Raw genomic sequence first — 27,081 nt, 5'->3', positions numbered from 1 at the left:
TGTGCATTGGAATTTTCACTGGAGCAGACTTTCGTCTGAGGTTTGGTGGGAGAAGCTGAAGAGGGGTGAATATCACTCCCTCACCCCCAGCCCTCACTTCAGATCTGGAAGCTGGAGAAAATCTCAGGCAGAGGCAGCAAGCTTCTGAATGCCAGTTGCAGGAAACCACTGAAGGGGAGAGTACAGTCATACCTCGGGTTACAGACGCTTCAGGTTGCACGTCTTCAGGTTGCGCACTGCGCCAGTGGCGTAGCGTGGGGGGGTGCAGGGGAGGCCGGCCGCACCGCGCGTAACATCTGGGGGTTAGGGTTAGGGGGTGCAAATCCATGGGTTAGAGGGCGCAAATCCACGGGTTAGGGGGCGCAAATTACTTGCCTTGCCCCGGGTGCTGACAACCCACGCTACGCCACTGTAATGCGCCGAACCTGGAAGTACCAGAATGGGTTACTTCTGGATTTTGGTGCTTGTGCATGCGCAGAAGTGCTAAATTGCACTTTGTGCATGCACAGAAGTGCCGAATTGTGACCCATGCATGCGCAGATGCGGCGCTGCAGGTTGCGAATGTTGCGGGTTGCAACGTGCCTCCCGCGCAGATCACATTCGCAACCCGAGCGTCCACTGTACTCTTGTGTTTGAATCCTGCTTGCTAGTTTCTCACAAGCATCTGGTTGGCTACCGTGAGAACAGGATACTGGACTAGATGTGCCATTGTCCTGATATAGCAGGCTCTTCTTATGTTCTTATGGAAGCTGGATAAAAATCTCAGTTGGGCAGGGGCAGCAGGAAAGACATAACACCAAGCTTTACACCAAGTCAGACCATTGATCTAGCACAGTCCTATCAACACAAGCTGGCAGCTGTCCAGGTTTTCAGACAGGGAACATTACCACTCCTACCTGGAGATGTCAGGGATTACACCTGGGATGTTCTGCGTGCTAAGAGATGCTCTACCCCAAATCCCGTGGCCCTTCTAGAAGTTGTTAGATATCTAGAGGATGGCAGGTTTAGGTGAAGGTCTGTAGCTCAGTTATAGAGCAACTGTTTTGCAAGCAGAACATCTCAGGCTTAATCCCAGGCATTAAACAGCCAGAAGTTGCCAGGTGAAGTGGTGCTACTACACTAGCTTCCTAGGCAATGGGTTGCTGTTACTTACTGGGAGAGAGCTGGGGTGGTGGTGAAGAGAAAGCTGGTGCAGTGCAAATGCACCAGCAGAGCCACCAATCTGGTGCTTCTGCTAATGTATTTCCACTGCACTGAACTCCTCAACACCTCTATAGCAACCCACTGCTGGGAGGCTGCCCCACCCAGTGAGCTGCTTCTGTTTTCAGCATCCCTAACCATTCACCATGCTCTCTGGGGCTAATGAAACTTATATTCTAATGATCTCTGGAGGGCATCAGGCTCTGATTTGGTTGTAATCTAATAGCAGTGTACCTCCCTTGTAGTGTGCTTCAAGGACTTCGAACTGAAAGCCTCAATTTCAAGTTGCATCTCAGTATCTATTTATTTGATGCATTTACAGTCTAAGTTCTAGGGTAAAACTCTGTGAATAAAATGTCAACAACAACACATCTATTAAACAACAAAACATTAAAACAAGATAAATAAATTGATGCCTAAAACTGCCACAATCAATATATGAAAACTATCAGTTAAATGTCAAGTAGAAGAGAATTTTTAAAATAAAGCTATCAAGGAGAGGGCCAAAGGTAGTACCCATCGGAGGAAGTTCCAGATATGTGGGGCCATCACTGAAAAGGCCTTGCCCTGCCAACAGCTTGTCCTTAACAGTGGACTAGAGAGCTCAGCTTTTGAGGCTGATCTCACAAGTGGTGAATTCACTAAGCACCAATGAACAAGTCATTATCTCTCCATCTGCAAAATGAGAAGAACAGGAAACAAAAGTGAACAGGTGGAAATGGTCGTACTTTTTGGAAGGTTCAATTAATATTTTGCCGCTGCCATGGCCACCATGATCCAAGCTCCCATTTTGAACCAGAATTTATTATTTTTAGCCAATCTATCCAGTCTAATAACACCACACTCTATTAGGAGAAAAGGAGAATTTAAACTTATGCTGAAATGTTAACTAGACTGTTCATTCTCTAACTATTGGTGGGGTTTTTTTAGAGTTACAGTGAAGAACTAAACAGTGCATGAAACTGTAACTGTCAGTTCAATCCTATACATGTTGCCTCTGAAGTAAGCCTAACTGAGTTCAAATGGACTTACTCCCAGGTAAAAGTGTATAGGATTGCAGCCAGTGTCATTTTGTTACAACCTTTATCAGGGATACTGTAAAACAAAGCAACACTATGTTTTATATGTCGTCTGTTAAAATGTGATTTTTTAATAGAATTATTGCTGACATTCAGGTAACTCTAACTTAACTTTGTCTTAATGAAGTGGGCTTTGTCTGCATATTAGAACACAAACAGTGAAGCTCCTGGTTAAATTTTGTAAAGTGGGTGTTTAAAGTAGGTTTTGACAGTAATATGAACTTAGAGTATATATCCTCTAATAGCTTCCAAGAAACCATTACTGTTAATTAACAGATTGCATGCTGTGTGCAATGCTGGCAGTTGCTTCCTTTTCTCAGTATTATGAAGATTTTAGATACTTACCCCCTCCTTTAGCGCCCATTAGGCTATTTGCATGCCCTGTTGTTTTATTTGTGAACTTTATATACCACCCTTCCTTGACAAGACAGTTTACTACATAGCAACATAATAATAAACAATATAATGTACCTACATCATATCCATAAAACAGAAATAATATAAATATAAATATAAATATAACACGTCTTTCTGAAATTAGCCAGGCTTTATCCTCTCAGAAAGAGTAACCCTGCCTAGAATTTGCATTAAATTCTGGCCCAAATTTAAATATTAATGAATTGCTTTAATAACAACAACAATAGAAGACACAATGAAAGGTTCTCTGCACAAAACGCTGTAGATGGATCTACCTGAAATTTGGTAGGCTTAATCAGGGGGTGTAGGGGGGCTCATTAGTCTTCAAATTTTATCCACTTGTGTGAAAAATAGAAAGTTATGGCTGTTTATAGACTCCCCATTCCCTAGTGAATCTCAAGTATAGGAAATCTTCAGAGATGGGTGCTTGTTAGAAATAATAATAATAATAATAATAATAATAATTTTTATTTATACCCCGCCCTCCCCAGGGTGACTAACAAGCAATAATAAAAACAAGTTGAATGAATACAACTTAAAAGCAAGATTAAAATACAACATTAAAATATTGAAACTTTAAAATATTAAAATGCAGCCTCATCACAGGAGGAGAAAGGAAAAAGAAAAAAGAAAGAGGCGGAGGGAATCAGATTGGCTCCAAGCCAAAGGCCAGGCGGAACAACTCTGTCTTACAGGCCCTGCGGAAGGAAATCAGATCCTGCAGGGCCCTGGTATCCTGAGGCAGAGCGTTCCACCAGGACGGAGCCAAAGTTGAAAAGGCCCTGGCTCTGGTTGAAGCTAATCTAACTTCCTTAGGGCCCGGGACCACTAAGGTGTTGCTCTCCGTTGGGCATACCGGGAGAGGCGGTCCCGTAGGTACGAGGGTCCTAGGCCTCTGCACTTTGTGCAGAGAATGGAAGAGGTGTAAATTGGAAGGATTTCCTCTTGGGTTCCTGTTAGACAGATTTAACTAAAGAGAAGATGCTGTTGCGTTTTGGGAAGCGGTCTGCTTGAGGTGCGCCTATTCTGGGGGACAAAGGTATTTCTGAACTTTCTCTTATCGGGTTAGGTCATATTTTCTTGCTCTTCACTTTCAGGAAGCTGGAGGGAGATTGGTACTGAAGCACAGTGAAGTCTATAAATCCAGCGGTAAATCTGTCTTGCAGGCCGAAGGTCCAAGGTTCAATCTTCAGGTAGGACTGGGAAAGATTCCCTGTCTGAAATCCTGGAGAACTGCTGACAGCTAGTGTAGACACTCCTGAGCTAGATAGACCAATGATCTGACTCAGTGTGACTCTGTGTGGCAGCCTCCTGTGTTTGACTTAGCTCTAGGTAGCTGCCCTCTTATTGGGGCTTTGTGGATGGTTGCTTTGGAACAGAGATGGGGAATGTGTGGTTCTTCAGATGTTGTTGGACTACAACTCCCACCATCCCTGACCATTGGTCCTGCTGGCAGAAGCTAGTGGAGAGTTGAAGTCCAGCAATGCCTGCAGGGCTACAGGTTCCCCTACTATTGCACTGGAGGATAGTGCAGCACTGAAGCTAGGTGCTTTCATATCCAGGTCATGGCCATTTGGATCCTGGCCTTTCTTATTTATGCCCATTTGTGAAACAAAATGAAACTCATTTCTCCAAAGTACAGCATATTTGCCTTGTCCAATTCTAGTGCTGTCCAAAACCACTCTCTCCTTCACCTCTCTCCAAATCTCTGTGCTTGAAACTGAAGTTGACACCATCACTCTGAATCTTGCAGGCTCATCTGTCTTTCAGAATGACAGCTTAGCAGCATGTCAGGATGAATCTTCATATTTTTCTAGGGACAAAGGTATTTCTGAACTTTCTCTTATCAGCTTAGGCCACATTTTATTGCGCTGGGCTTTCATAAATTGAGAGAGAGAGAGAGAGAGAGAGAGAGAGAGAGAGAGAGAGAGCGCGCAGTTTGGGTACAGAAACACACTGAAGCCTACAAAAATTCAAGTTTAGTTATATATGATTTGGAAAGGACATCTGCCAACTGTTTTCTAAGTAGATTCCCAACCTATCATTCTGATGCAATGACCCCAGACCTCTAGTAACTTTTCTATACCTTTTTTTAATGCTATACCATAAATTTTCAAACTCTCATGATATACTTTGGCATAGGGATGGGCAAATCTTTCATTTTTGATTTCTCTCAGTTTGAATTTCCCCCCAAACTTTCTTTTCAAATCTTTCTCCACATTTCTGCAGCTATTTATTTATTTATTTATTTAAAACAATCCTCATTAAAACTAGACAAATCAGACCAAAAAGTTTACTTTTCAAAAGGACTTTATATGAGGATATTGTTCTAAATGTTAAAACTTTACCACTGCTATTACTGCTACTACTTTTCTGACAACAGGAAGTGCTACTTGTTTTACTCCACCATGGACTGGCAGTCTAAATGGCAACTACACTTCTCATTTTGCTAAAGCTATGAAAGATGACTTCACTAGAAGCAGCAACTTTAGCCCTGCAATACCTGCCAAACAGCTCCTTGGGAAAACCAAGTTCTACATTAGTTTCATTTAAATACACTTAACAGGGCAACATTCCTTTGTGAGACAAACCATTGGGTAGAACTACTCTGTCTCCACCTGCTGGCAAACCTATATGTCATCTGATGGCCTTTGCTTTGCTTCATGGTTAGATCAGGTGATAGATCAGCAGAGGCTTTAATTTTTAAAGCACACGCTGGTCACCTGTTAAGAACAGCAGCAGCAACAACAACAATCACAGCTGTCTATTCTAGAAGTTAAGGAAGCATGAATTACTGTGGCCAGGTCTGACATCTCTAGGAAATGGGACAACTGCCTCATCAGCCATCAGATAATGCTTAGTCACTGTGACCACCACATCATCTAAGAGTGGTGCTACATCAAGAAGCATCTACCCAAGCATCAAAGTTGATTTTTATTTTTTTTAGAGTAGCATCACCCCATCCAAAACAGGATATGCATTTACTCCCAGATCAGGTGTCCCACTAAACCAGACATTCCTCTGTTTCTTCTGAATTAAGTTTCAGATTGTTTTCTCCCATCCACTCCCATAAAGTTAATTCCACTGCATCCCTAGGATCTGAAAGAAATGAGAGACAGAGCCAAGTGTCATTAGCATATTGATGAGTCCACAGCCCAATTTCAGGACAACCGTATCAAGCAGACATGGAAACATTTAAGGGATGAGATCAAAATGTTGTGGCACAATGAAAGCCAAAGGAAGATTGGTAACCTTCTACCACAAGCGTGGGGAATCTTTGAGCCTCCAGGTGTTGCTGAACTACAACTCCCATCAGCAACAGAAACAATGGCCAAGGATAATGGAAGTTGCAATTCAGCAACACCTGGAGGGACAAAGGTTCCCCACACCTGCTCTTGAAGACCAGTAGTCCCCCAGTTCCACCTTGCAGGACCTATCCTCCAGAGATGAGCAGAGCCACATGGCTCCTGTGCCTGGCAAACTCATTCCTAAATTGGCACATAAGAATTCCATGATCAATGGCATCAAAAGGATCTGGAGCAGCCTTTCTCAGCCTTGGGTCTCCAGATGTCCTGCTACGGATGATGGAAGTTGTAGTCCAACAACATCTGAGGATCCGAGGTTGAGAAAGGCTGATCTAGAGCAGGGTTTCCCTGCTGTTTTTGGACTACAACTCCCATCATCCCTAGCTAGCAGGACCAGTGTTCAAGGATGATGAGAACTGTAGTCTAAGAACTGCTGGGGACTCAAGTTGGTAAACCCTGATCTTGAGAATCAAACAGGAACTTGAAAATCAACAGGAGAGATAGGTAGCAGAACATCCCCAGTTGATTCTATAAGGCAGTCACAGGACATAGAAATGGATACGGCCTTGTGCATAGGAAGTCTGCTCACGTTTACTCCAAAGTAGTTCTCACTGTGTTCAGTTGGGGTGTTGGGGTAGTGTGTGCATTCTTTGGTATGTAAATAAAATGCTGATTGCTGGCTTCAAAGCAAAAGCAAACAAGAACAAGGCTTCCTTCGTTTTGTTAGGAATTCTGGGTCTGCAACTACCAATGGCATGCCATTACTGGTTGTTGTGGCACACCCCTTTAAGTGAAGAACAATGAAGCCTGCAATTTAAAGGATGTGTTTGTACATTGAGGAGAAATGTTTGGAGCTGAATGAAAAGGCAGAGTTTATGCTTGAGTACGGCTTGTTGTGCCAGACCAGCTGAGCTGCATCAAATGCAGACAACGGGAGTCATCAAGAAAAAGCAACCTGTGACTCACCTTCCATGGTCCAATGAGGTAAAGTCACATAGGAAGTAGGATGAAGTCCTGTAATTTAGAACTGCCAAGACACCCTTCATCTGCAATGAAAACAAAGGACCAAGGGATGCTATTGGTTTGAGTAGAAAGGATTTTCAAATAACTTACTTTGGAGCATTTCCGTTGAAGTCAATGGGGCTACTCTGGCTTTAAACATCATTTAAGGAACACAGCAAGTCCTGAATCCTGTGCTTGCAAGGAGCAGCCTGAACTCTGGGATGGGAATTTGTGGCCCTGAAGGTGTCCCACTGAGATCCAGCGCCGAGGGCCTTCTGGCAGTTCCCTCATTGCGAGAAGTGAGGTTACAGCGAACCAGACAGAGGGCCTTCTCGGTAGTGGCGCCCGCCCTGTGGAACGCCCTCCCTTCAGATGTGAAGGAAATAAGTAGCTATCCTATCTTTAAAAGACATCTGAAGGCAGCCCTGTTCAGGGAAGTTTTTAACATTTAACGCTGTTTGTTTTTAATACTTGATTGGGAGCCACCCAGAGTGGCTGGGGAGACTCAGCCAGATGGGCAGGGTATAAATAACACGGGTCAACAACAAATTTGTTGTCTGCGTTTTTTCAGTTGATTTAGGACGAATCTGATGCGCTGAATCCAAAAATCACATTGGTTTTGCTCAATCAGGTCAAGTTTTTGAGCTATGGCCACATGTCATTTTTTTACCTTTTTGTTCACATGTACGCTTGTGTGAAGCATTTTAGAAGAAGTTGGTGGGGTAAAATGCCATGTCGAATAATTGTTTTGATTGGAAATGATTCTTTTAATGACAAGAAGTATTCAGGTCCAATAGTTCTGGGTGATTATGTCGAAAAGGGATCGGTTTGAAGTCATAAAACCTTGAAATCTTCCATAAATTGGTGCGGCAAAGCATAAAGTTGGGGGATCAAAACTAAGTTAATGGGGCAGCCGCCCCACGAAGTATCCTGATCTTCAATCAGCACGTCGTCCTGTAGCTCATTGTGATGAAATTCCAGTGCCTATCTTCGGAGAACTTCCTGACGTTCGGAGAACTTAGTGGCGAAGATGCCTCCAGTGTTGAAGGACATGAAGAAGAAGAAGTGGTTCTTGAAGATGATGCTCCACATCCATTTTCCCAAAAGGAGTTGAATAATCTAGTTCGCGACCTCAGCTTGTCAAAGGACTCTGCCGAACTGCTGGCATCCAGATTGAAGGAAAAAAACCTCCTCTCTGACAGTGCTCGCATCAGCTTCTTCCACAACAGGCATCAAGGGTACCTCCGTTTTTTCTTGAAAGAGAAGGACTTGGTGTACTGTGCAGATATTGCACAGCTTCTGCTCAAGCTTGGAATGCCAAGTACGAACCCAAAGATTGGAGACTGTTCATTGACAGCAGCAAGCGATCACTGAAATGTGTTCTGCTGTACAACGGCAACCGGTTTGCCTCTATACCTCTGGCTCACTCAAGTACACTGAAGGAGAACTATGAAGTGGTGAAGTATGTGCTGGAGAAAATTGGTTATGATCAGCATAAGTGGTTTAATTGTGTTGACCTGAAGATGGTGAACTTTTTGTTGGGACAACAGTCTGGCTTCACCAAGTACCCATGTTTTCTGTGCATGTGGGATAGTAGGGACCATGCTCAGCATTACACGAAGAAGGACTGGCCTGTGCGGGAGGAATTGGTGCCTTGCAAAAAAAGGAACGTCATCAACGACCCTCTGGTGGACAGAGACAGAATACTCTTCCCACCGCTGCACATCAAGCTCGGCTTAATCAAGCAATTCACCGAGGCTCTGGACAAGGATGGTGACTGCTTCACTTACTTGTGCCAGGCTTTTCCAGGATTGACCATGGAGAAGTTGAAAGCTGGCATCTTTGACGGTCCTCAGATCCGTCAGCTCATCAGAGATCCAGAGTTCAGAAACTCAATGGACGAAGTGGAACTGGAAGCATGGAAGGCATTTGTTCTGGTAGTGAAGAACTTTCTTGGCAACAATAAGGCCAGAAACTACGCAGAACTTGTCAACAACATGCTGACTGCTTTCAGAAACCTGGGCTGCAACATGAGCGTCAAGATGCACTACCTATTTTCACATATGGACCGGTTTCCTGAGAACCTGGGTTCAATGAGTGACGAGCAGGGGGAGAGATTCCATCAGGACATGAAAGAGATGGAGACCAGGTATCAGGGTCACTGGGACGCAGTCATGATGGCTGACTACTGTTGGACTCTGAAGAGAGACCTCCCTGCCGCTGAGCATTCCAGGAGTTCCAAGAAACAGAAGTTCAAGCCCTGAAGTTTGAAAAATGGTGAAGCAACATGCAATTTACATGTACTTACCTTTATCAATGCCCACCATTCAGTTTACAGTAAACCTGACCTGATGGAGAGAAACGGATGATGCCATTTCCTGATTCAGCAGTGCAAAAATACCCTAAATCAGTTGTAGAAATCTAGACAACATTCAAAAAGTAAAAAAAATTGTTGCCCAGTGTAATATTATTATTATTATTATTATTATTATTATTATTATTATTATTAATTATTATCCCAGCAGCCTCAGGCAGCATGATCAATGGACAGGGATTATGGAACAACATCTGGAGGGCCACAGGTCCCCAACCCTTGTCTTAAACATTGTTGGGGGGTATGCAAAAAGCAGAAGGAAAAAAATATTTGAAGGGTTCAAAATTTTAATTTAGTACATTTAATTTCAATGGAAGGCTCTATTCTGAATTAAGTTCAAATGCAGTCTAGACCTCAGTTTTTATTATTACCTATATCTTGCACAAGAGGTAGAAATCAGATCCTAACTGTTAAATTATTCTAACTATTGAGCAGTATGAAAAGAGGAACTGCTGGTTGCATTGACTGTGAAACAAAAGCAATGCTAATAGGAAATAATGTGATCTTTCTTTCTGGTACAATTGTATGCATCCATCTGCAGAGTAACCTGGGGTTAATGTAAGTGCATTTCGCTTTCATTATTTTATTTGTCAGCTACAGAAAGCAGATCAGCCCTGGAGAGGCTGCTGTGCTAACACAATTTGCTTTTCTTTGCAAAGATTGCATGGCTGCTTTGTGTCATATTATACTGAAGTGAAGTGAGATAAGAGGGAAATGATTTTCCTTAACCATTGCTCCTTTTAATCCACAGAGGATTATATCTGGCAATCTAATTGCAGGTCATACAAACAGAGGTTCTCAAACTTTTAAGCCCCATGGCCCACCTGAGAAGGCTGAAAATCACTGAGGCCCAGAGTGTGGCATAATCTGATGGTGATTACAGACATCATTTTCTACTGATATCTTATCCATCTTTGGAAATTGGTAAATGCTTTACCACAGCATTTCTCTTGCCGCAAGGTGTTCCATAGCTCAGCTTTCCCCAAGTTAAGTACGACATTGCTCTGGATGTATTGTGACTTCCTGCCCTCCCCCTTTCAGGCAGAATTTGCTAATCCAGAGGCTTTAAGTGGAGACCTCCCTTTTATATACAGTGGTACCTCGGGTTAAGAACTTAATTCGTTCTGGAGGTCTGTTCTTAACCTGAAACTGTTCTTAACCTGAGGGACCACTTTAGCTAATGGGCCTCCCGCTACCGCTGCGCGATTTCTGTTCTCATCCTGAAGCAAAGTTCTTAACCTGAGGTACTATTTCTGGGTTAGTGAAGTCTGTAACCTGAAGCGTCTGTAATCTGAAGCGTCTGTAACCCAAGGTACCACTGTATTCCCTTTGCACTCACACATGACTCTCCAAGTATTTTTCACTCATCTCCTGCAGTCTTTTCCTTCCATTCCCCTTTCATACTTAAATTGTACCTTATCCTCTCCCCTCCCTCACCCGCTTGACCTTTCTTCCCTGGTCTTTTTACATCCACTTGTTCCTCCCACAACAGTTCTCCGTTTCCCCCTCTGTTACCCTTTCCCCTCAGAAAGGGGAGACCTGTGAGTGTGTTTGTGGAGAAGAAAAGGCAGACCTTTACAGGGACACAGGAGAACCTAGGACTCCTTAATAAATCTGCAATCTGAAGGATAATTTTAATTGAGAGTATATTTAGAGTCATTCAGAGTAAACTCTTCTGCTTCCCAATCATCTATTTCAAACTCTATCCAATGACCCAGATCAAGGAACTGAAAGGACTGTGCACACACTATGCCTTTACAGCACTCTCTTTCCCTCAAATAACTCTGGGCAATGGAGTTTACTGCTCAGAGTCGCAAGTCTGGTTGAGACTTCGGTATAAGGCAATGGGCAAGTCAAATAAATGAATAAACAAAGTTAATGTGTGTGTGTGTGCGTGTGTGTGTGTGTGTGCGCGCGCAACAAAAAATTGCTCTTTCCTGTCTCCTATCTCTGAGTAACAATATTCACAAGTGCCACTCTGGTGTCACACCAGTGAAGCTGGCAAAAGATTCAAGTCGGCTTCTCATTTTTAATGACCCAGGAGACATTTCTGAGAGTCCCTCCTCTGTCTGGAAGGATGTGGACATTCTTATCTGAATGGATAAACCCTATGAAACTGGTGAGTCTCTTTGCTGAACTATTGCTGTTCATTGGTCTGGCTGTGAACCAGTCAATGTAGTATTCCTTCTTTGCCAGCACTAAAGCAATGTCCTATCTTGAAAACGTAACATGTTCTAGTAATTATGTGACTTCCAGGATACACAGAGACTATGTGCACACTCTCATCCACTGCACCCCTGCCAGTGGTTTGGGAAGAGTGCACATTAGCCACAATCCATATCTATCCAGTATCTATCCCATCGTTTCTTATGAAACTCTGCCCTTTGATGCATTTTCCCCCAAGCTAGTATTGATCTGAATTGAAAAAATGAACAGCCTTGTGGCATGTTAAACCTGCACTGTGTACACAGGCTTAGATGATTGCAGGTAGACCTAAGGAATATGTCACAGGACATCCTTAGAAGTAGAAGGCTTCAGTTTCACCTGTGACCTCCCTTGTGGCACCATATCTGTCCTTGGCAATTGTGCTTCCTTCAGCACAATTAAAGTTGTTTCCACCGATATCAAGGAAGCCTTTAGTGCAGACTCCCAGAACAAGTGAGCAAGAACTGTCTATAAACAGTGATCCCTTACTTTAGCTCTGCCTCTCCTTCTCTGCTTCTGTTTCCCATTGCCCTTGGCACCTGCTGAAGGGAAAGAGAGAGGAGCTCAGCCCTACGGATCAGATTTTGCAGGGGTGGCGGAAGAGCCATCTGCGAAGTTGACTAAGGGCTAGGCTTGTAGCAGAAAGATGCCATATTAATAAATGTTTCAATTTAACCTTGTAGTCTAAGCCCTTAGACAATTATGCCACTCATCATTCTCTTAGGAGCCTGCAGGGAGAGATGAGCTGTGAAATTGACTTCAGGACTTGGCTTGCTGGGCAAAGAGGTGATAGTGACTAATCCGAGCACTTGGCAGTTACCTAGCAACAACCCCATGTGCTCCTCAATTACTTCTGGATTGGGGAGCCTGCCTAATGTGCACCAGCTTCTCCCTAAACTCTCCAGGAGTGATGACAGACTCTAGGGTTGCATGATTCACTTCAAATCTTTCCTTGTGTCAGTACAAAGCTCTCCCTTCACCACCACCTTCCATTTCCCCCTGTATTTAAGTAGGAGTGTGTGGAGAAGAAAACATTTAGCAGGTGAAAACGCCATGAAGATACACACACATGGAAGTGAAAGCCAAGTGTTTGGGTAATGCCCTCTTCATCTGAAGAAACCCTCCATTTTCAGGCAGACTGTACCAAGTTTCTTCTTGTAGGTCATCAACGGGAGCTCCTTATTGCTGCAAGACAGTTACACTTTTCTATTTCAAAACACTGGACCCATGTAACACACTAAACGTCAGTTGTGCAACACCAGTGATTACCTTTGTTTGCTCTCAGCATCCTCCTGAGGCAATTGTAACAATCACAAGTGACAGGGGCCTGGGTGTATCCAAAAGGCTGATCATCCGAACAGAATTTATTGGATGTACCTCCTCCAGACCAGCTGGATCAATGTGGCTGTGATACATGTAGTCAAAACAAAATAAAAATACAGCTCATTTCAAGACCACCATTTTACAGTGCAAGAAGACCCAATTATTGGTGATCATTACTAAGCCACAAGATGCAGCATACATGGGACCTGCAACAAAATGTTGCATTTCATCCCCATATCTGGGCCCACATCTGAAAGGCCACCCTGTTGTAATGTTGGGTTGATTGGATTTCATTGGCCCCGTTATGTTCTGTGACCGTGCCTTACAATGTCACTTCTGCTGAGTTGACCAGTTTAATCCCTTTAGCTGTTTCCCCCATCCAGGAGGCCTCCTGAGCCGTATTGAAGCAATTTTAAAATCATATAGGCAATACAGGAGCAGTGTCTCCTAGGCTCCTGTAGCGAGCAGCCTGCCAACAGGGGCATATCTAGCAATGCAGGCCTCCTGCCCTCTTCTCCACATACGGACAATGCAAAGGGCCCTCTGCATTGACCTGGTGATCCCTCCATCTATAGCATTCTTTATTAAGCAATTAGTTAATGAGTGGGGCAGGAAGAGTCATCAAATGACAATGAGGGCAAAGAAACAGAAACAAAAATTTGGAGTCTCATTACAAAGACTGACCACAGTGGGCAAAATGCTAAGTGTACACAAGCCTCACTTTGCAGGCTTTCCTTGTATATAACGATGACTTCATTTTCTCTTCTGCGAAGCCCCCAACTTTATTGAAATGATTACTGCGCCAACTCAATCGCTAGCCTTTTTCAAATGGGGATGCTGCTATTCAAATATCCATTAGGAGTGACTCAGATTTCACATCAGCTTCCTGAACGGACAATAAAGATTTGCCTTTCTAATAGTTCTGTGTGGTGACCAAGGGAGGCTCTGGAGGCAGTTCTGGGGGAAAAGAGACCCAAGAAGACTACATTCTTGTTTGACTCTAGAGTTCCCATTCATTTCCCCAGCTTGAAAAAAAGAAGCATTTGTTGTGCTAGGCAGAGAGAAAACGCAGGGGAAATTTGCTGAGTTTTTTTTTGTCCCAGGGCATCCCCCAAGTGGTGGGGAAGAGAATTTGGAGATTTGGACTGAGATAGTCTAACCATTTGTTTTAGGTCCTTTTCCACTGCTTTGCAGGTGAACCTCCCAAGTGGTTAACAATATATTAAAACAATAAACATCACTTAAAATTGTAAAATAGCAAAAACATGCTAGAATGGATTTATTTATTTATAATGCTAGATTCATGGCATATGAGGGAAAGATGGTCCTTCTGTAGCCCTGTGGTAATAGTTGGGGGTGGAGAAGAGACCCCCTCAACTGGAATATGAGATGCTGGACAGCCCGGAGAGCTGCCTATTTCTTCCTGTCTGGGGGGGAAATGGTCATTTGGTAGCCTTGTTGCGGAAGAGCCATGTTCATGGTAGAGCGGGGGTGAGGAACCTTTTCCAGAGCACTCTGAAGAAAACATTCCATAACTGGGGTACCACCACTGAGAAGGTCCTGTCCTCTCACCTTCACCTTGTCAGGGCACCTGCAGGAGGCCTTCAAAAGAAGCTCTTTGGAGTACAAGTAGGCACATACAGAAAGGGACACGGGTGGCGCTGTGGGTTAAACCACAGAGCCTAGGACTTGCCAATCAGGTTGGTGGTTCGAATCCCTGCGACGGGGTGAGCTCCCGCTGCTCAGTCCCTGCTCCTGCCAATCTAGCAGTTCGAAAGCACATCAAAGTGCAAGTAGATAAATAGGTACTGCTCCAGTGGGAAGGTAAATGGCATTTCTGTGTGCTGCTCTGCTCATGCTGGCCACATGACCCGGAAGCTGTACGCCAGCTTCCTCGGCCAATAAAGCAAGATGAGCGCCGCAACCCCAGAATCGACTGGACCTAATGGTCAGGGGTCTCCTTACCTTTACCTTTAGCCCCCCCCCCAATATTCTCAACTACATGCATTTTCCAAGCCTTTTTCAAAGGCAGCCCCATATAGAGTGCATTACTGTAGTCTAACCTGCAAGTTACCAGAATGACCTGGTTACTGGGGCCAGTTCATAGATAGAACAGCAGTGATCAGTCTCTTCTCAGCCAACCTGGTCCTGAGCTGTATAGGTCTTTAGATGTGACTAAGTAAGGTTCATTTTAAGTGAGCCTGCTGGGAGTTGAATATAATCCAAAGGCTTTGGGTGGAATTAGTTGCACTAAGATTGTCAGCACAAGCATGTGTTTTCCAGATGGAACAATCTCCCTCTGCTTCTCCCTGGGCCCTGTTCTGGGGGTCTGCCCAACCCTCCAGAGATTTGGAGAAAGAGGGAAAGCCCTATTGAGCTGGCAGGAGTCCTTCTGCTGGCTTCCGCTAGTGTGCCAGGTTAGTTGAATCTGGTCCTTTAAAACAAAAATCAATTATTTGCACAACTGAGATCTTTCTTGTGTGTGAATGCAGTTTTCCAACTGGCTTTCCTCTGCAATGTGGTTTATAAAGCACCACGTAACTTCCTAAATGCAATCTGGAGGGAGACCACTGGAAGGACAGAGTGTCTCTAGCTGCCAAGTGAGGAAACCGAACCCCACAAGGCATTCAAGGTAATCTTTCCATAGCTTTTCTCTTTGCAAGATGCTTGTGAATTTCCATTAGGAAAACAGCACGGCTGTCGCTTGGTGTTGCCATAGTGCTGCTGAATACAGAACATAATAAACTAAGCTGCGGTGCCTCTGCCCCACTCCAGCTACTGTGACCTGCAGTTTGTGTGGCAATTCAGAAAGGTTTTTCTTTAAAAGCTGTTGCTTGATGTATACTACCACTTAACAGATGCTGATTGCTGCCTTTCTCCTGCTGAGTTAAGGGTACACCAAGCAGATTTTGGGGGTGGGGAGGGGGGACACAGTTGCACAATAAGAGCACTTAGCAACAGTGGCATTTGTAATTGCTGCCGCTTTGAAGTGGAGCAAGCGAGCCCATTTCTTTTGCCTGAATCGATAAGCAAAATAGCCCCTTCAGTCATGTCCTGGGTGTGCCAGTCTCCAGTGTCTCAGGCAAAAAACGGTTTAACTCCAATAGCTGATTGATTTTTATTTTTTGTATGAAAAGTCATCCTTTCAGGGTCATCTTCGACAAACCAATTTGTTCTTCTCAGCTTCCCTTTCAGGCTTTCCAGCAAGGACCCTTCTGACATTCCCTCAATATGCCACACTAGCAAAGAAAAGCAAACAATGGTGTGTTGGCAAATGGTAAGAAAGGGATTGAACACTGCTGTAATGTGCTTCTCGCTTAGAACATGCTGGGTGTATTTGGTTGGCCACTTCCAAAGGGATCAGGCAAAAATACAGAAAAGAACAGGAAATGTTCCCTTCCAAATGAGGACAGGGCAAAACACTTGGGAGCATCTCTTCACACCTGGGACCCAAAGCGGGCACTTTACAGTTTGCCTTGGACTAAGGGTGCAGTCTAAATTAAAGAGAGAGAGGTTATTAATTTTCAATTTTAGGGTGTTGTCTGCTTGCCCCTCCAAAACATTACCAATCTAAAAACCTAATATAAAAATAAATTCCATTTCTTTATTCTCAATCACCCATGAATTGTCACTATTAGCAGAGAAGAGGGGTTTGGACTCAATATCCCGCCTTTCACTCCCCTTAAGGAGTCTCAAAGCGGCTAACAATCTCCTTTTCCTTCCTGAGGCTGAGAGACTTCAGAGAAGTGTGACTGGCCCAAGGTCACCCAGCAGCTGCATGTGGAGGAGCGGGGAAGCAAACCCAGTTCCCCAGATTACGAGTCCCCTGCTCTTAACCACTACACCACACTGGTGTAGAGGGAGGGGCCAAGCTACCAACAAGTCTCCATTTGCCCTGCTGCTTGCAGAGGTCAGTGGCTGTCGCAGCAGAGAATGTGGCCAAAGACTCCCCTTTCCATCCTGCCGTTCCTTCCATGGGAATCGCTTGACGTCACCTATTGCTAGTGGAGGTGCCAGCTGTCCACTTTCTATTTTGCACTGATTTTTAGCCAACCATTTATGTGACTTTGATTTCTGACAGTCATCTTGAGCTGGATGGTGAGATTCAAATTTAATTAGTGTTTGATTATTAAACAGTGCCCTGCTGGATCAGACCAAAGGCCCATCCAGCCCACCAATATTGTTATCTCAGCAGCCAAGAAGATGCCTCTGGGGAAGCCCACAAACAGGACACCACTCTCTTCCCTTGCTGAATCACATTTCCCTGTGGTTCACTATATATTTTGTTGTGTTCACATGATGTTTGCTGGTTTGGAGACCTTTGGACTGAAAAGTGGTATGTAAATACATAATAGTAAAGGTAAAGGGACCCCTGACCATTAGGTCCAGTCGTGACCGACTCTGGGGTTGCGGCACTCATCTCGCTTTATTGGCCGAGGGAGCCAGCGTACAGCTTCCGGGTCATGTGGCCAGCATGACTAAGCCACTTCTGGCGAACTAGAGCAGTGCACGGAAACGCTGTTTACCTTCCCGCCGGAGTGGCACCTATTTATCAACTTGCACTTTCGACGTGCTTTCGAACTGCTAGGTTGGCAGGAGCTGGGACTGAACAACGGGAGCTCACCCCGTTGCAGGGATTTGAACCGCCGACCTTCTGATCGGCAAGTCCTAGGCTCTGTGGCTTAACCCACAGCGCCACCCGCATCCCCGTTAAATACATAATAATAATAATGGCACTAAGTTCTGGTTGCTGGAACCAGTTTCCCTAGGAAGTCAGACCACTGGTTCATAAGGCTCAGCATTGTCAACACTGACTGGCAGCAGCTCTCCAGGATTTTCAGAAGAGTCTCTTCCAGCTCTACCTGGAGATGCCAGGGGAACATGGGACTTCTCCATGCAAAGTAGATGGTCTACCACCAAACTACAGCCCTTCTTTCAAGTTCAGAAAAGGGGTGGGGGGCTCTACAGTAGCCAAGCACCAGTCATGACAAATACCTCAAGAATTTCCTCAAAATCCTGTAAAGAAAAGCTAAGAGATTAGGAAAGCAAGGCACTGTTAGACTACAATTTATAGTCTCAATATATATATTGCATATGTGATTTTTTTTGGCATCATACAGATCTCTCACATCAACGTTCTTTTGCAAAGTACAGGAAACACATTCGCTCAAAGAAACGTGAAACGGATGCTGCTCAAGCCATCGAACAGTAAAATGCAATCCACGTGGGAAGGTGAATTGTCTTGAAAGTGAAGTTGTCGCTGCCTTTCCTTTGCGTCCCATCTCAACATCATTTAACACCTCTATTTAAAAAATGGTTCGTGGCAGCAAGGCCCAAAGATTATGGCTCAAAAACTGTACTGGGCATTTATAGGAATCTATTCAGGCTCTTCAGTTAGATGATGTATGGCATGAACATGCAATGTTCATTACTTGAGACACTCAGTACTCCAGGACCGGGGGAACTAATTTGATCTCTCAACCCAAAACATGATTTCTTAGAAGGAATCTCCAGAGTTCCATTGGATTGACTTCCTAGTAACACTGAATTTACCCCAGATCATTGCAAGGTTAGCTGTCAGTTGACTATAACACTCATAATAGCACTGCTTAAGCAAAGGCAAGGGAATGCAATGGGGCCATGCGTAATATTTTCCTACTTCCTAAAGGTGTCAAGAACCATGATAGAAGAACTGGGTTAATAAGGATGCAGTATGACACACACTGTCCTCTGGGGTTTGCAGTCGATGATCTTCAGCTCAAGCATTGATCTTCCTGCCCAAACTGTTCAAGGCAGCAAGGTGAGTTTAGTTCAACACACCTAGTTGTACCATGACAGCCCAGTGACAGTTAGCTGAACTTTCTCCTCCCCTGCCCCAAGGCTGACTTGGCCGGAAGCATGAAATTGGTAGCACAGGCATCTCCTGGGCAGATGTACAATCAGAGTGGGCAAGGCTAGCTTTGTTTCTCCAAAGTAAACATGTCACCAAATTAATTCTCCCAAGTAAATATTAGCTATTGCTACACTTCCTAGAAGCCACATCACTCAGTTCTTCTCCATAAAGAGTAGTGTTGGGTAGACAAACACCCCTCATGAAGATGCATCCACTTTGGCAGAGAAGTATCACAGGGAAAATGAATATTCTACCCCAATATAGCTTTCCAGAAACGGAAAGCTGCACTATTTGATTAGACCCCCCCCCCCAAGTTTTGCTTTGCCTTAATGCACTTCCCCAACTTGATGCCCTCCAGATGTTGCTGGACTCCAACTCCCATTACCCTGAGACGGCATGGTCAAGGATGATGGGAGTTGTAGTCCTACTAGCACCTGGAGTGCACCAGTTTGGGGAAGGCTTACTTAATATTTCATGCATTTTTTTCACCCCAATGGATTCATGCTTCTTCTCAAGAAGCTGAGCACGATCCCTCATTGTAACTAGGGCTTCCTGTTACATCTCATTTGAACCTTTCCCTTGTATTCTAATGCTATGCATGTACTTACTTGGGAATCAACCCCACCAATTTCAATGGAACGTATTTCCAAGTCCATGAACAAAGCCTAAGCAGCCTCTGTGGCTGGCACCTCATTCCCTTCCCCACATGGCCCTGTTAAGCAAGGCCACCCCCTGCCCTTTCAGGGCAATCCCAACACTTATGGCTTATTTTGTACCAGCAATCCACCTGAAGTGGGAACTTTAGTCTAAAAAGCCTTAGACTAAACTCAGTATCCTTCTCTAAGGCATACCTTTAAAAGAATAGTCTGCCCACCACAACCATTATATACATTCCTCTCCCAGTACAAGGGGCATATGTATGGGTTGTGAGAAAACTTGAAAGGAAAAAGGGGAAATTCTAAAAATAAAATTTCATTTACCAAAAAAACAACCCACTTAGATGCTGCCTCTGTAATCCAGAGAGGCTCTTTGAACAGGCAAGCAGAAGCTGCTGCCTGCTCCCAGGCATTTTGACTCCCCACAGCACCACCAAACCACAGCTGGGCTCGCAACTTCTCCAGAAGTTTTGCCCAAATTACAGAAGCAGCTTGTCAAGAGGCAGTAGAAGGATGACAAAAGCCCTCTCTGGTCACGAGACGCTCACTGTATAGATCTTGTGCATGCCAGCCCACATTTCAGAATCATTCAGGGGACAAAAAAAAAGAAAAAGAAATATCAGAAGGCGATTATGCCATCTTCAGCAGAAACTGTGAAGTGGGACATCCCAAGTCCAGAAACAATCACTGTACCTCCATATACATGAAATACGCAACATCACAAGCAGCAGCAACTTTACATCAGGCAATGATTCTCTCCTTCCCTCCCCCATGCCAGTCCAGAATAAGATTGTTGATTTGCTCTCTTTAAATTATTTTGTAGATCTGTGGGTCTTCCAGAAGAAGTGGTGTCAAGTCACACCCGTTGCCGATATCTCACGAAGGCCCACACGGCAGCCGCCACTATGGCCAGCCCCGGCACTAAGATAACCGCCAAAGGAAGGCCTCCCGGGTCTCCGTCCCCTCGGTGGCTTGAGGGACCGTTCTGGGGCAGCAGCTGAAACAGGAAGGACAGCAGCATTGAGGACAGCCAAGCCAGAGCAAGAAACCTCAAGCAATTTCTAAGGATCACGTACTTCTCAAGCCAAGCAGGAGCAACACCCTCAAGTCGGGAAACCAGAGGATGATTAGTATTCAACAAAGCTGAACATTCATTAACCCTAGACGGCTTGTGCTCTTTGCACAATAATGAGACTACCCGGACTTTCTTTTTTATTTTCAATGTCCTACCTTCGCCAAATCTAGCCTCCACATTATGCTTGAGATAAGTCATAAAGTCTCCTACCTCTAAAGAATGGATTCTTGCCATTGTTGAAGGCAGATTGCAGAGGCCTTCCTCAACAGCCACTTTTCCCACAAAGCCCACCAACAACCTTCAACCTCAAACTTTGGATCATAACCTGCTTGGGACAAGAGAGACTCTTTTTTTATATAATTATGATGCTGATGTTGGAAAACCTTTTTCCATGCTACAGTAATCAAGGAGAGGATTTTACCTTCGGCATACCACACGTTGAGTGAGATTTATTCTGAAGGTGACCACATGTGTGTGGCAACAGCAATCATTTACAGTGTTAGGAAACCAAAGAACTGAGAGACACTCTTGAAGACACATCGCACTGCAGCACAGGGCTTTGTAGGTGCTGCCTAACAGGTGCTTGCAAACCCTTTTTAGACGCAGCCACATCTTTACCTTCCCCTCACCTCATGTTATATATGAAGTCAGGTGGGGGCAGGAGGATGTGGCTTGGTCAATATGGCTTGGCAGGTCAAATGAGGCCACCTGGTGGGACGGATTAGCTCTGCAGGCTCCCCAACACTGCCATGGGGGCATACCAACAACAAATATTTGTTTAGCTTATTACATTTATAGACAGACTTCCTTCCATCATTAAACTCAGGGTGGCAGCCACTGGCTTCTCAGGTTCCCATCCAGATACTGACTAAACCCAGACCTGCTTAGCTTCAGCAAAGTAGTGACCTCATTTGCCTTGAGACTACACAATCCAAAATCTTTCCAGTGGGTGGAAGAACACCAGAAAAAAGGGCACCCCGAGTAACACAGGGATTGAAAAGTTTCATGTTTAAAATATATGTACAGCCAGATAGGAACTCTTTCTGCCCCCCATCTTCTTAAGGCTCCTCACCTTCATGGATTACCTCAGAAGCAGCAGTTGGCAGGGCATAACCTTTCAAGCTATAGCGGTAAGTTCCAAGAAACAAAATAATACACACCCTATGTTGAACCTTTAGTGATACTTTATCACCCGCAGTCCTGAACAGATCCACAACGTGCTGGTGCAGCATGTTCTTCAGCTCCTTGCCATTAACCTGAGAAAAAAACCATTTTAAAACAACAAATTAGGCATACACGGGCAAGCCAGGTTAGATGCTGGATTGTACATAGCATTGACACAGTATGTAAGTGTTCACAGGGCTTCACACCCTTTTACATTTTGGGAACAGGCAGTGAAATGGCCAGGATTCTCCATATATTCTTGAAACAGAAAATCCATAACTTCTTAATTATCGGCAAGCACCCCAGCTTGTGAAATCATGCTGGTTTTGGAAAGTTTTACGTGTTCAGCAGTAAATGTACGTTACTTGGGATAAATCTCATTGAGAACAATTAAGAATTCCTATCTGTTTTAAGTACTGCACTGTAAAATAAGCAGCACAATACGATAGTATTCCAACAAGTACCTCTAAACAAATCGAATTTGAATCAATTACTATCCCAACCTAAGTGTACCTTCTTTTTGTTAGATGCTGTGGATTTGTCATAGGTCACCTATTTTCCAGGTGAGAACAGAAGAGTTGGATGGGGCAGACACACACACATAAACTGAGGAGCAGGAAAGCCTTAGTATCCAACCATATGGGCTCAGACAAAAACAAAGCAAAACAGTAGGGATGTCCACATAGCCACATCACTGCCTCCAGAAGAAAGTTGCTTATAAATGAGTATTTCTACTTAAAATAAAGAGTAATGTTTAGAAAGAGGGCTCAATAAAAATACTACCAATGTAAATATTAAAAGTTAGCACATCTCCAGAGTTATAAGAAACGTGGTTACGTATCTCTCCCTCCCCCCCCGGAATGCACTGTGATGCCCTGAAGACAATTTGCTTGTAAAGCAAAAATAATAAGTTGACAAATAGAACTAGAGATTGGGGGCAGGAAAATTCCACCCTCAACCAGTGAAGCTTGGTTCTCACACTGCATTTTTGCATCCCTGGTCACCTTGCCTCTCCTTCTGTTTTCCAGAATGCACCAATGTGAGGAATTAGGTTTGTGAGCTTCTTAGAGCAGGGACTCTTGTCTTATTTGCTTGTCTTACTCTTGAAAACACCACATACATGAATGGAGCAGCATAAGTTAAACAGTGGCTTCAAACCGAGAGCAATGCATACTCTAGAAACACACTAGGGAAATCTGTGGCTCTTTACAGCGCATTTTTATATGGCTCACATAATGAAAAATGATGTGTGATGACCTAAGGGCATCAGTGAGTACATATTACATTTTCAATGTGCAACAGAGCCTTTACTGTGAGGCAATATTTGCTACTTTAAATTTCAGCTGGGGGGGGGGGAGAAAACTTGGAAGATATCGGTAAGGTTTCTTTTCCTGCAGAGGCAAACAGTCCAAACTTCTAGAAAGGTGGAGGAACAGCATCAGTATGTTACCCGGAGGTTCCCTTCCTTTAACTGCAGAAACAAACAGCTCTCAGGCAGGAGGAACCTGAAACCATTTCTGTGGAGCCTGAAACAATTTCTGTGGAGGGGCCTAAACTACTTACTGCTAAAATTTTGTCCCCCTCCTGCAGGCGTCCATCAAGGGCGGCAGCTCCATCTTCTTTGATTCGACTAACGTAGATGCCCGTGTCATTGGAGATGTACTGCTGGTCTGTTCCACCAACTATATTAAACCCCAAACCTAAGAACAAGAACAAGGTAGACAGAAATAAGAACCAGGATTAGAAAGAAGCCAGGCACCCAAAATACCCAACTGAGGCCATCCTTCTATGCCAGTAGAACTCTACGCCAAAAGCTGGGATCGAGGCCAATGCTATATTTTTAAAAAAAAAACCAAAAAACAATTCTAGTAAAAGCATATTTTTCACTTTAATGTTAAGTAACACGGTTTGGAAAGAACCCTGAAATTACAATAGTTTCAGGGCCTTCTTTCTGGATACACGATCTTCACGTAAGAGTGAGGTCAGGCAAATGTCTCCTTGTGTAAAATTGAATTCATACATTCCACATACCTTAATCAGACAAAGCCAGTGTTAGAAACTCAAATATACAGTGGTACCTCGGGTTACATACGCTTCAGGTTACAGACTCCGCTAACCCAGAAATATTACCTCGGGTTAAGAACTTTGCTTCAGGATGAGGACAGAAATCGTGCTCCAGTGGTGCAGCAGCAGCGGGAGGCCCCATTAGCTAAAGTGGTGCTTCAGGTTAAGAACAGTTTCAGGTTAAGAATGGACCTCCAGAACGAATTAAGTTCTTAACCTGAGGTACCACTGTATTAGCTATTCACCTAATGCCCCCTTAAAGCTAGGTTATGGGCGTAATGACAGAATATCTAGTTGCAATTTTTTTTGCAAGACAAAAAAAATGAATTGTGCATTTATCAACATATATACACAAAATCAAGAGTAATGTTTAAATCACTTTTCTGTCCCTCGTTTACTGTTTTTATATCCTGAGGCTCATCCAAGAAGAAAAGCACACTACATGGTCCCAGAACTTCATGCTCTGTATTCTCAAGTGGTAGATTCCACGTGGGACTGCTCCCTCGGCTCAAATGCCTTCTGAGCATGGGAAGAAGAAAGGCTAGGATTAAATCTTCTCTGCTCATGTGCAGATAATGATGATGATGATACAAGGTGGTCAAACCTGTGATCCTTCATCTGTACTAGAAAATGGCATAATCCTATGAGGATTGTGCAAGATCAAATAGTTCTGATGCAGGTTGCCTTGTCAGTTGCTAAGAATTTTAGCAGGCTAGGCCAGCCTTCCCCAAGCAGATGCCTTGGACTACAACTTCCATCATCCCCAACTATCAGAGATGCTGGCTGTGGCTAACAGCACTTGTAGCCAAAAAATATTGGAGGGCACCCAGTTGGGGAAGGTTTGGCTAGACCAAATTTGGACTGTTAGTGAGAAATTGCTTGTGAGCAACAAGCAGCATTTCAGAGATAGAGAGTAAAGTGAGTGGATTGGGGCCCAGTCTATGGTCGGTCACATCAGTGGCTCCACTCTGTTAATTTTAAAGGGGAATGATGGTGGTGGTGAGAAATAGTGACCAGATACAGGTGACAGATTTCCTTCACCTATTATATATGTGTCAAAGAAAATATTTTGGTATCTTCACTCTTGCATGTCAAGCTGTGCCCACACACACAAAATCCCCTCTTTTATACAGCTATCAAAAATACAGCAGCCCTCCTGCCTTTGCTTCTGGTCACTCTAAAGAGCGAAGGATATATATGGAAGGAAGAAAGAAAAGCCCCATGTTGAGGCCTAGTCCTGGCCCTGAAACAGTTGGATCCTACTAGCCTAGAGTTCGTTATTCATGCCATCTCACTTTTCCAGGCAGCAAAGGACAGGCAATCAAGGCGGCCAAATTTCTACAGAAAAGTATTCAGGAGATTCTACAAAGAAGAGTTGACAATGAGAGGGGTAAGTGGGGTGCAGATCCAGTCTGCAACCACTAGCACAGTGGTACCTTGGGTTAAGAACTTAATTTGTTCTGGAGGTCCGCTCATAACCTGAAACTGTTCTCAAATCCCAGATTCCATTCCAGATGCTGCCAATCTTTTAAACACAAAAGTCAGCAGCAGGCTCAAATGCTCCCTCCCTTCCCAGTCAGCCATAACGTGCTTCACCTTTTCTATCCGCACCCAATGTCTAAGCCAAGATTCCAACTTTAATCAAAATTTGAAAGCAGGATTTGCAAATCCTGGTTAAAAAGAGGCTTGCCTTTTTACTAAGGCAATGGCAGGGTAAGATATTTTATGATGTTAATAGGAATCATTTTGAGCCAGAGAGTGATGAGTACACCCTGATTCTACTCTTCTACTGGAGAATGCCATTAGCACAGGTCACAATTCATATTAGCATTGGGATTAGTCCATCGGGCAATGTTAAAAGGAAATAATCAAGGCCACATGATATGAAATTGTCAAATATGCTAAATTAGAAAGCAATCAAAATGAATCAAAGTTGTGAAAAGGTAGCCTGTACTGTATTCAAAGGAGGAATTATGAGCTTTAATTTGGGGCAAATTCTGAACTATAGCAAACATGATAGGACATGGGCAGTTCCTTTCTTTCTGCAACAGCTCTATCTCACTCTTCTATCGTGCAGCACGTGGAAGCCTATACATCTGTGTATATAGGAGGGGTGAGTGCTCTGCTCTTGTGACTGAATCCTGCTTGCTGGTTTTCCACAGGTATCTGGTTAGCCACTATGAGAACAGGCTGCTGGACTAGATGGGCCCTTGGCCTCATCCAGCAGGTTCTTCTTATGTTCTAATTCAGAAGCTCCTTTGCATTCAAGGGAACTTAGTACAAGGGAAGTAAGTGTGCACAGGACTGCAATCTCAGTCTTGCATTCTGCTGCTGGTGTGTGTGGGTAGATCATACAGAGTTCCACTGCACCTGCAAATACATGCAGTTTGCCTCAAATATATTCTCAGAAAAACAAAAATGTGCTTGCCCTATTAAGAAATCAATGCAATTCTGAGTGAGACCGAAGGTTAAGTTTAAAGCCTTCGATCCAGTAACTATATAATAACTCAAAATGGTAAGCATGTGATGTAGCGACTTAAAATGGTAGGCAATGTGATGTGAGCCTGATTGCAATGCCGTGGGAACCGTTCTCTCTCGTGCTGCAAGGGGTGCGGGGGTAGAGAGAGGCCGAAAAAGCTGCACCGAGTCGGCACAGTCTATTATTAACATTTCCAAACAGAGGCGTCCTCTCGCCCACGCAGTGAAGTTCTGTACAAGCAGCTTCGCAAGGACAAAAAGTATACAGGCCTCAGCCGGGCGCTTTCCTACGAACTCAAGAGTCAGGACCCAGATCCGAAAGTTGGTGGTTGCTCGGCGCTCGGGGAAGTTGGCCGGGTCAGATCTCGGAAGCGAAAGGCTGCGATCCAAGCCCACGCGGCCGCCCTCTCCCCACCAACCCACCCCCCACTCTGGAGTTGTACCTGAAGGTCCTCTGGTGAGATCGATCACTTCCTCGGAGAGGAGGTAATCCACTCCCCCGTTCATGCTTTGCTCCTCAGCGGCGCTGCCTCCCGCCCGGCCTCCCCTTCCCCGCGCGTTTGAAGGTGAAACAACCGGACCAAAGCGGCGGCTGCCGCAGCAGCAACAGCGGCGGCAGCACTTTCAGTTTTATCAGCCTCACGACAGGAGGAAAGGAAGGCGGCCGCTGAGGATTCTGGGACTCGTAGTCCTCAACGGGCTTTGGCAACTTGCGCGCGGGCCCTTCCCCGCCAGGCAGTCGCTTCCTCAGGTGCGGGGAGCGTGTCGTTTCCGGAGTCCTGAGGGTCTCGTTCGTTTATTATTTATGGAAGTATTTATATTATGTTGTAAGCCGCCCTCTCGCGA

General features: G+C 44.4%; 1 protein-coding gene across 1 annotated transcript; it reads right to left on the bottom strand.

Moving 5' to 3' along the window:
• Window positions 1-17,972: 17,972 nt before the first annotated feature.
• Window positions 17,973-26,908, bottom strand: SYNJ2BP (synaptojanin 2 binding protein). The gene is made up of 4 exons (XM_083748157.1): window positions 26,679-26,908; window positions 23,257-23,393; window positions 21,690-21,785; window positions 17,973-20,451 (listed from the first exon to the last, which is right to left on the bottom strand). Exons 1-4 carry the CDS (start codon window positions 26,740-26,742, stop codon window positions 20,311-20,313), a joined length of 438 nt encoding a protein of 145 aa, XP_083604283.1. The 5' UTR covers window positions 26,743-26,908; the 3' UTR covers window positions 17,973-20,310.
• Window positions 26,909-27,081: the final 173 nt, after the last annotated feature.

Source organism: Podarcis gaigeae (assembly GCF_964106915.1).
Source record: "Podarcis gaigeae genome assembly, chromosome: 1".
NCBI lineage: Eukaryota > Metazoa > Chordata > Lepidosauria > Squamata > Lacertidae > Podarcis > Podarcis gaigeae.
This window is presented reverse-complemented; position numbering and strand designations above follow the sequence as displayed.

Excerpts from the sequence above, each read along its gene's own strand:
- SYNJ2BP (XM_083748157.1), bottom strand. The coding sequence starts at position 26,742 with ATGAACGGGGGAGTGGATTACCTCCTCTCCGAGGAAGTGATCGATCTC. Across the intron at positions 21,786-23,256 it reads AGGGGGACAAAATTTTAGCA|GTTAATGGCAAGGAGCTGAA; the intron begins GTAAGTAGTTTA and ends TTTTTTTCTCAG. Across the intron at positions 20,452-21,689 it reads CACTAAAGGTTCAACATAGG|CTGCTGCCCCAGAACGGTCC; the intron begins GTGTGTATTATT and ends TTCCTGTTTCAG.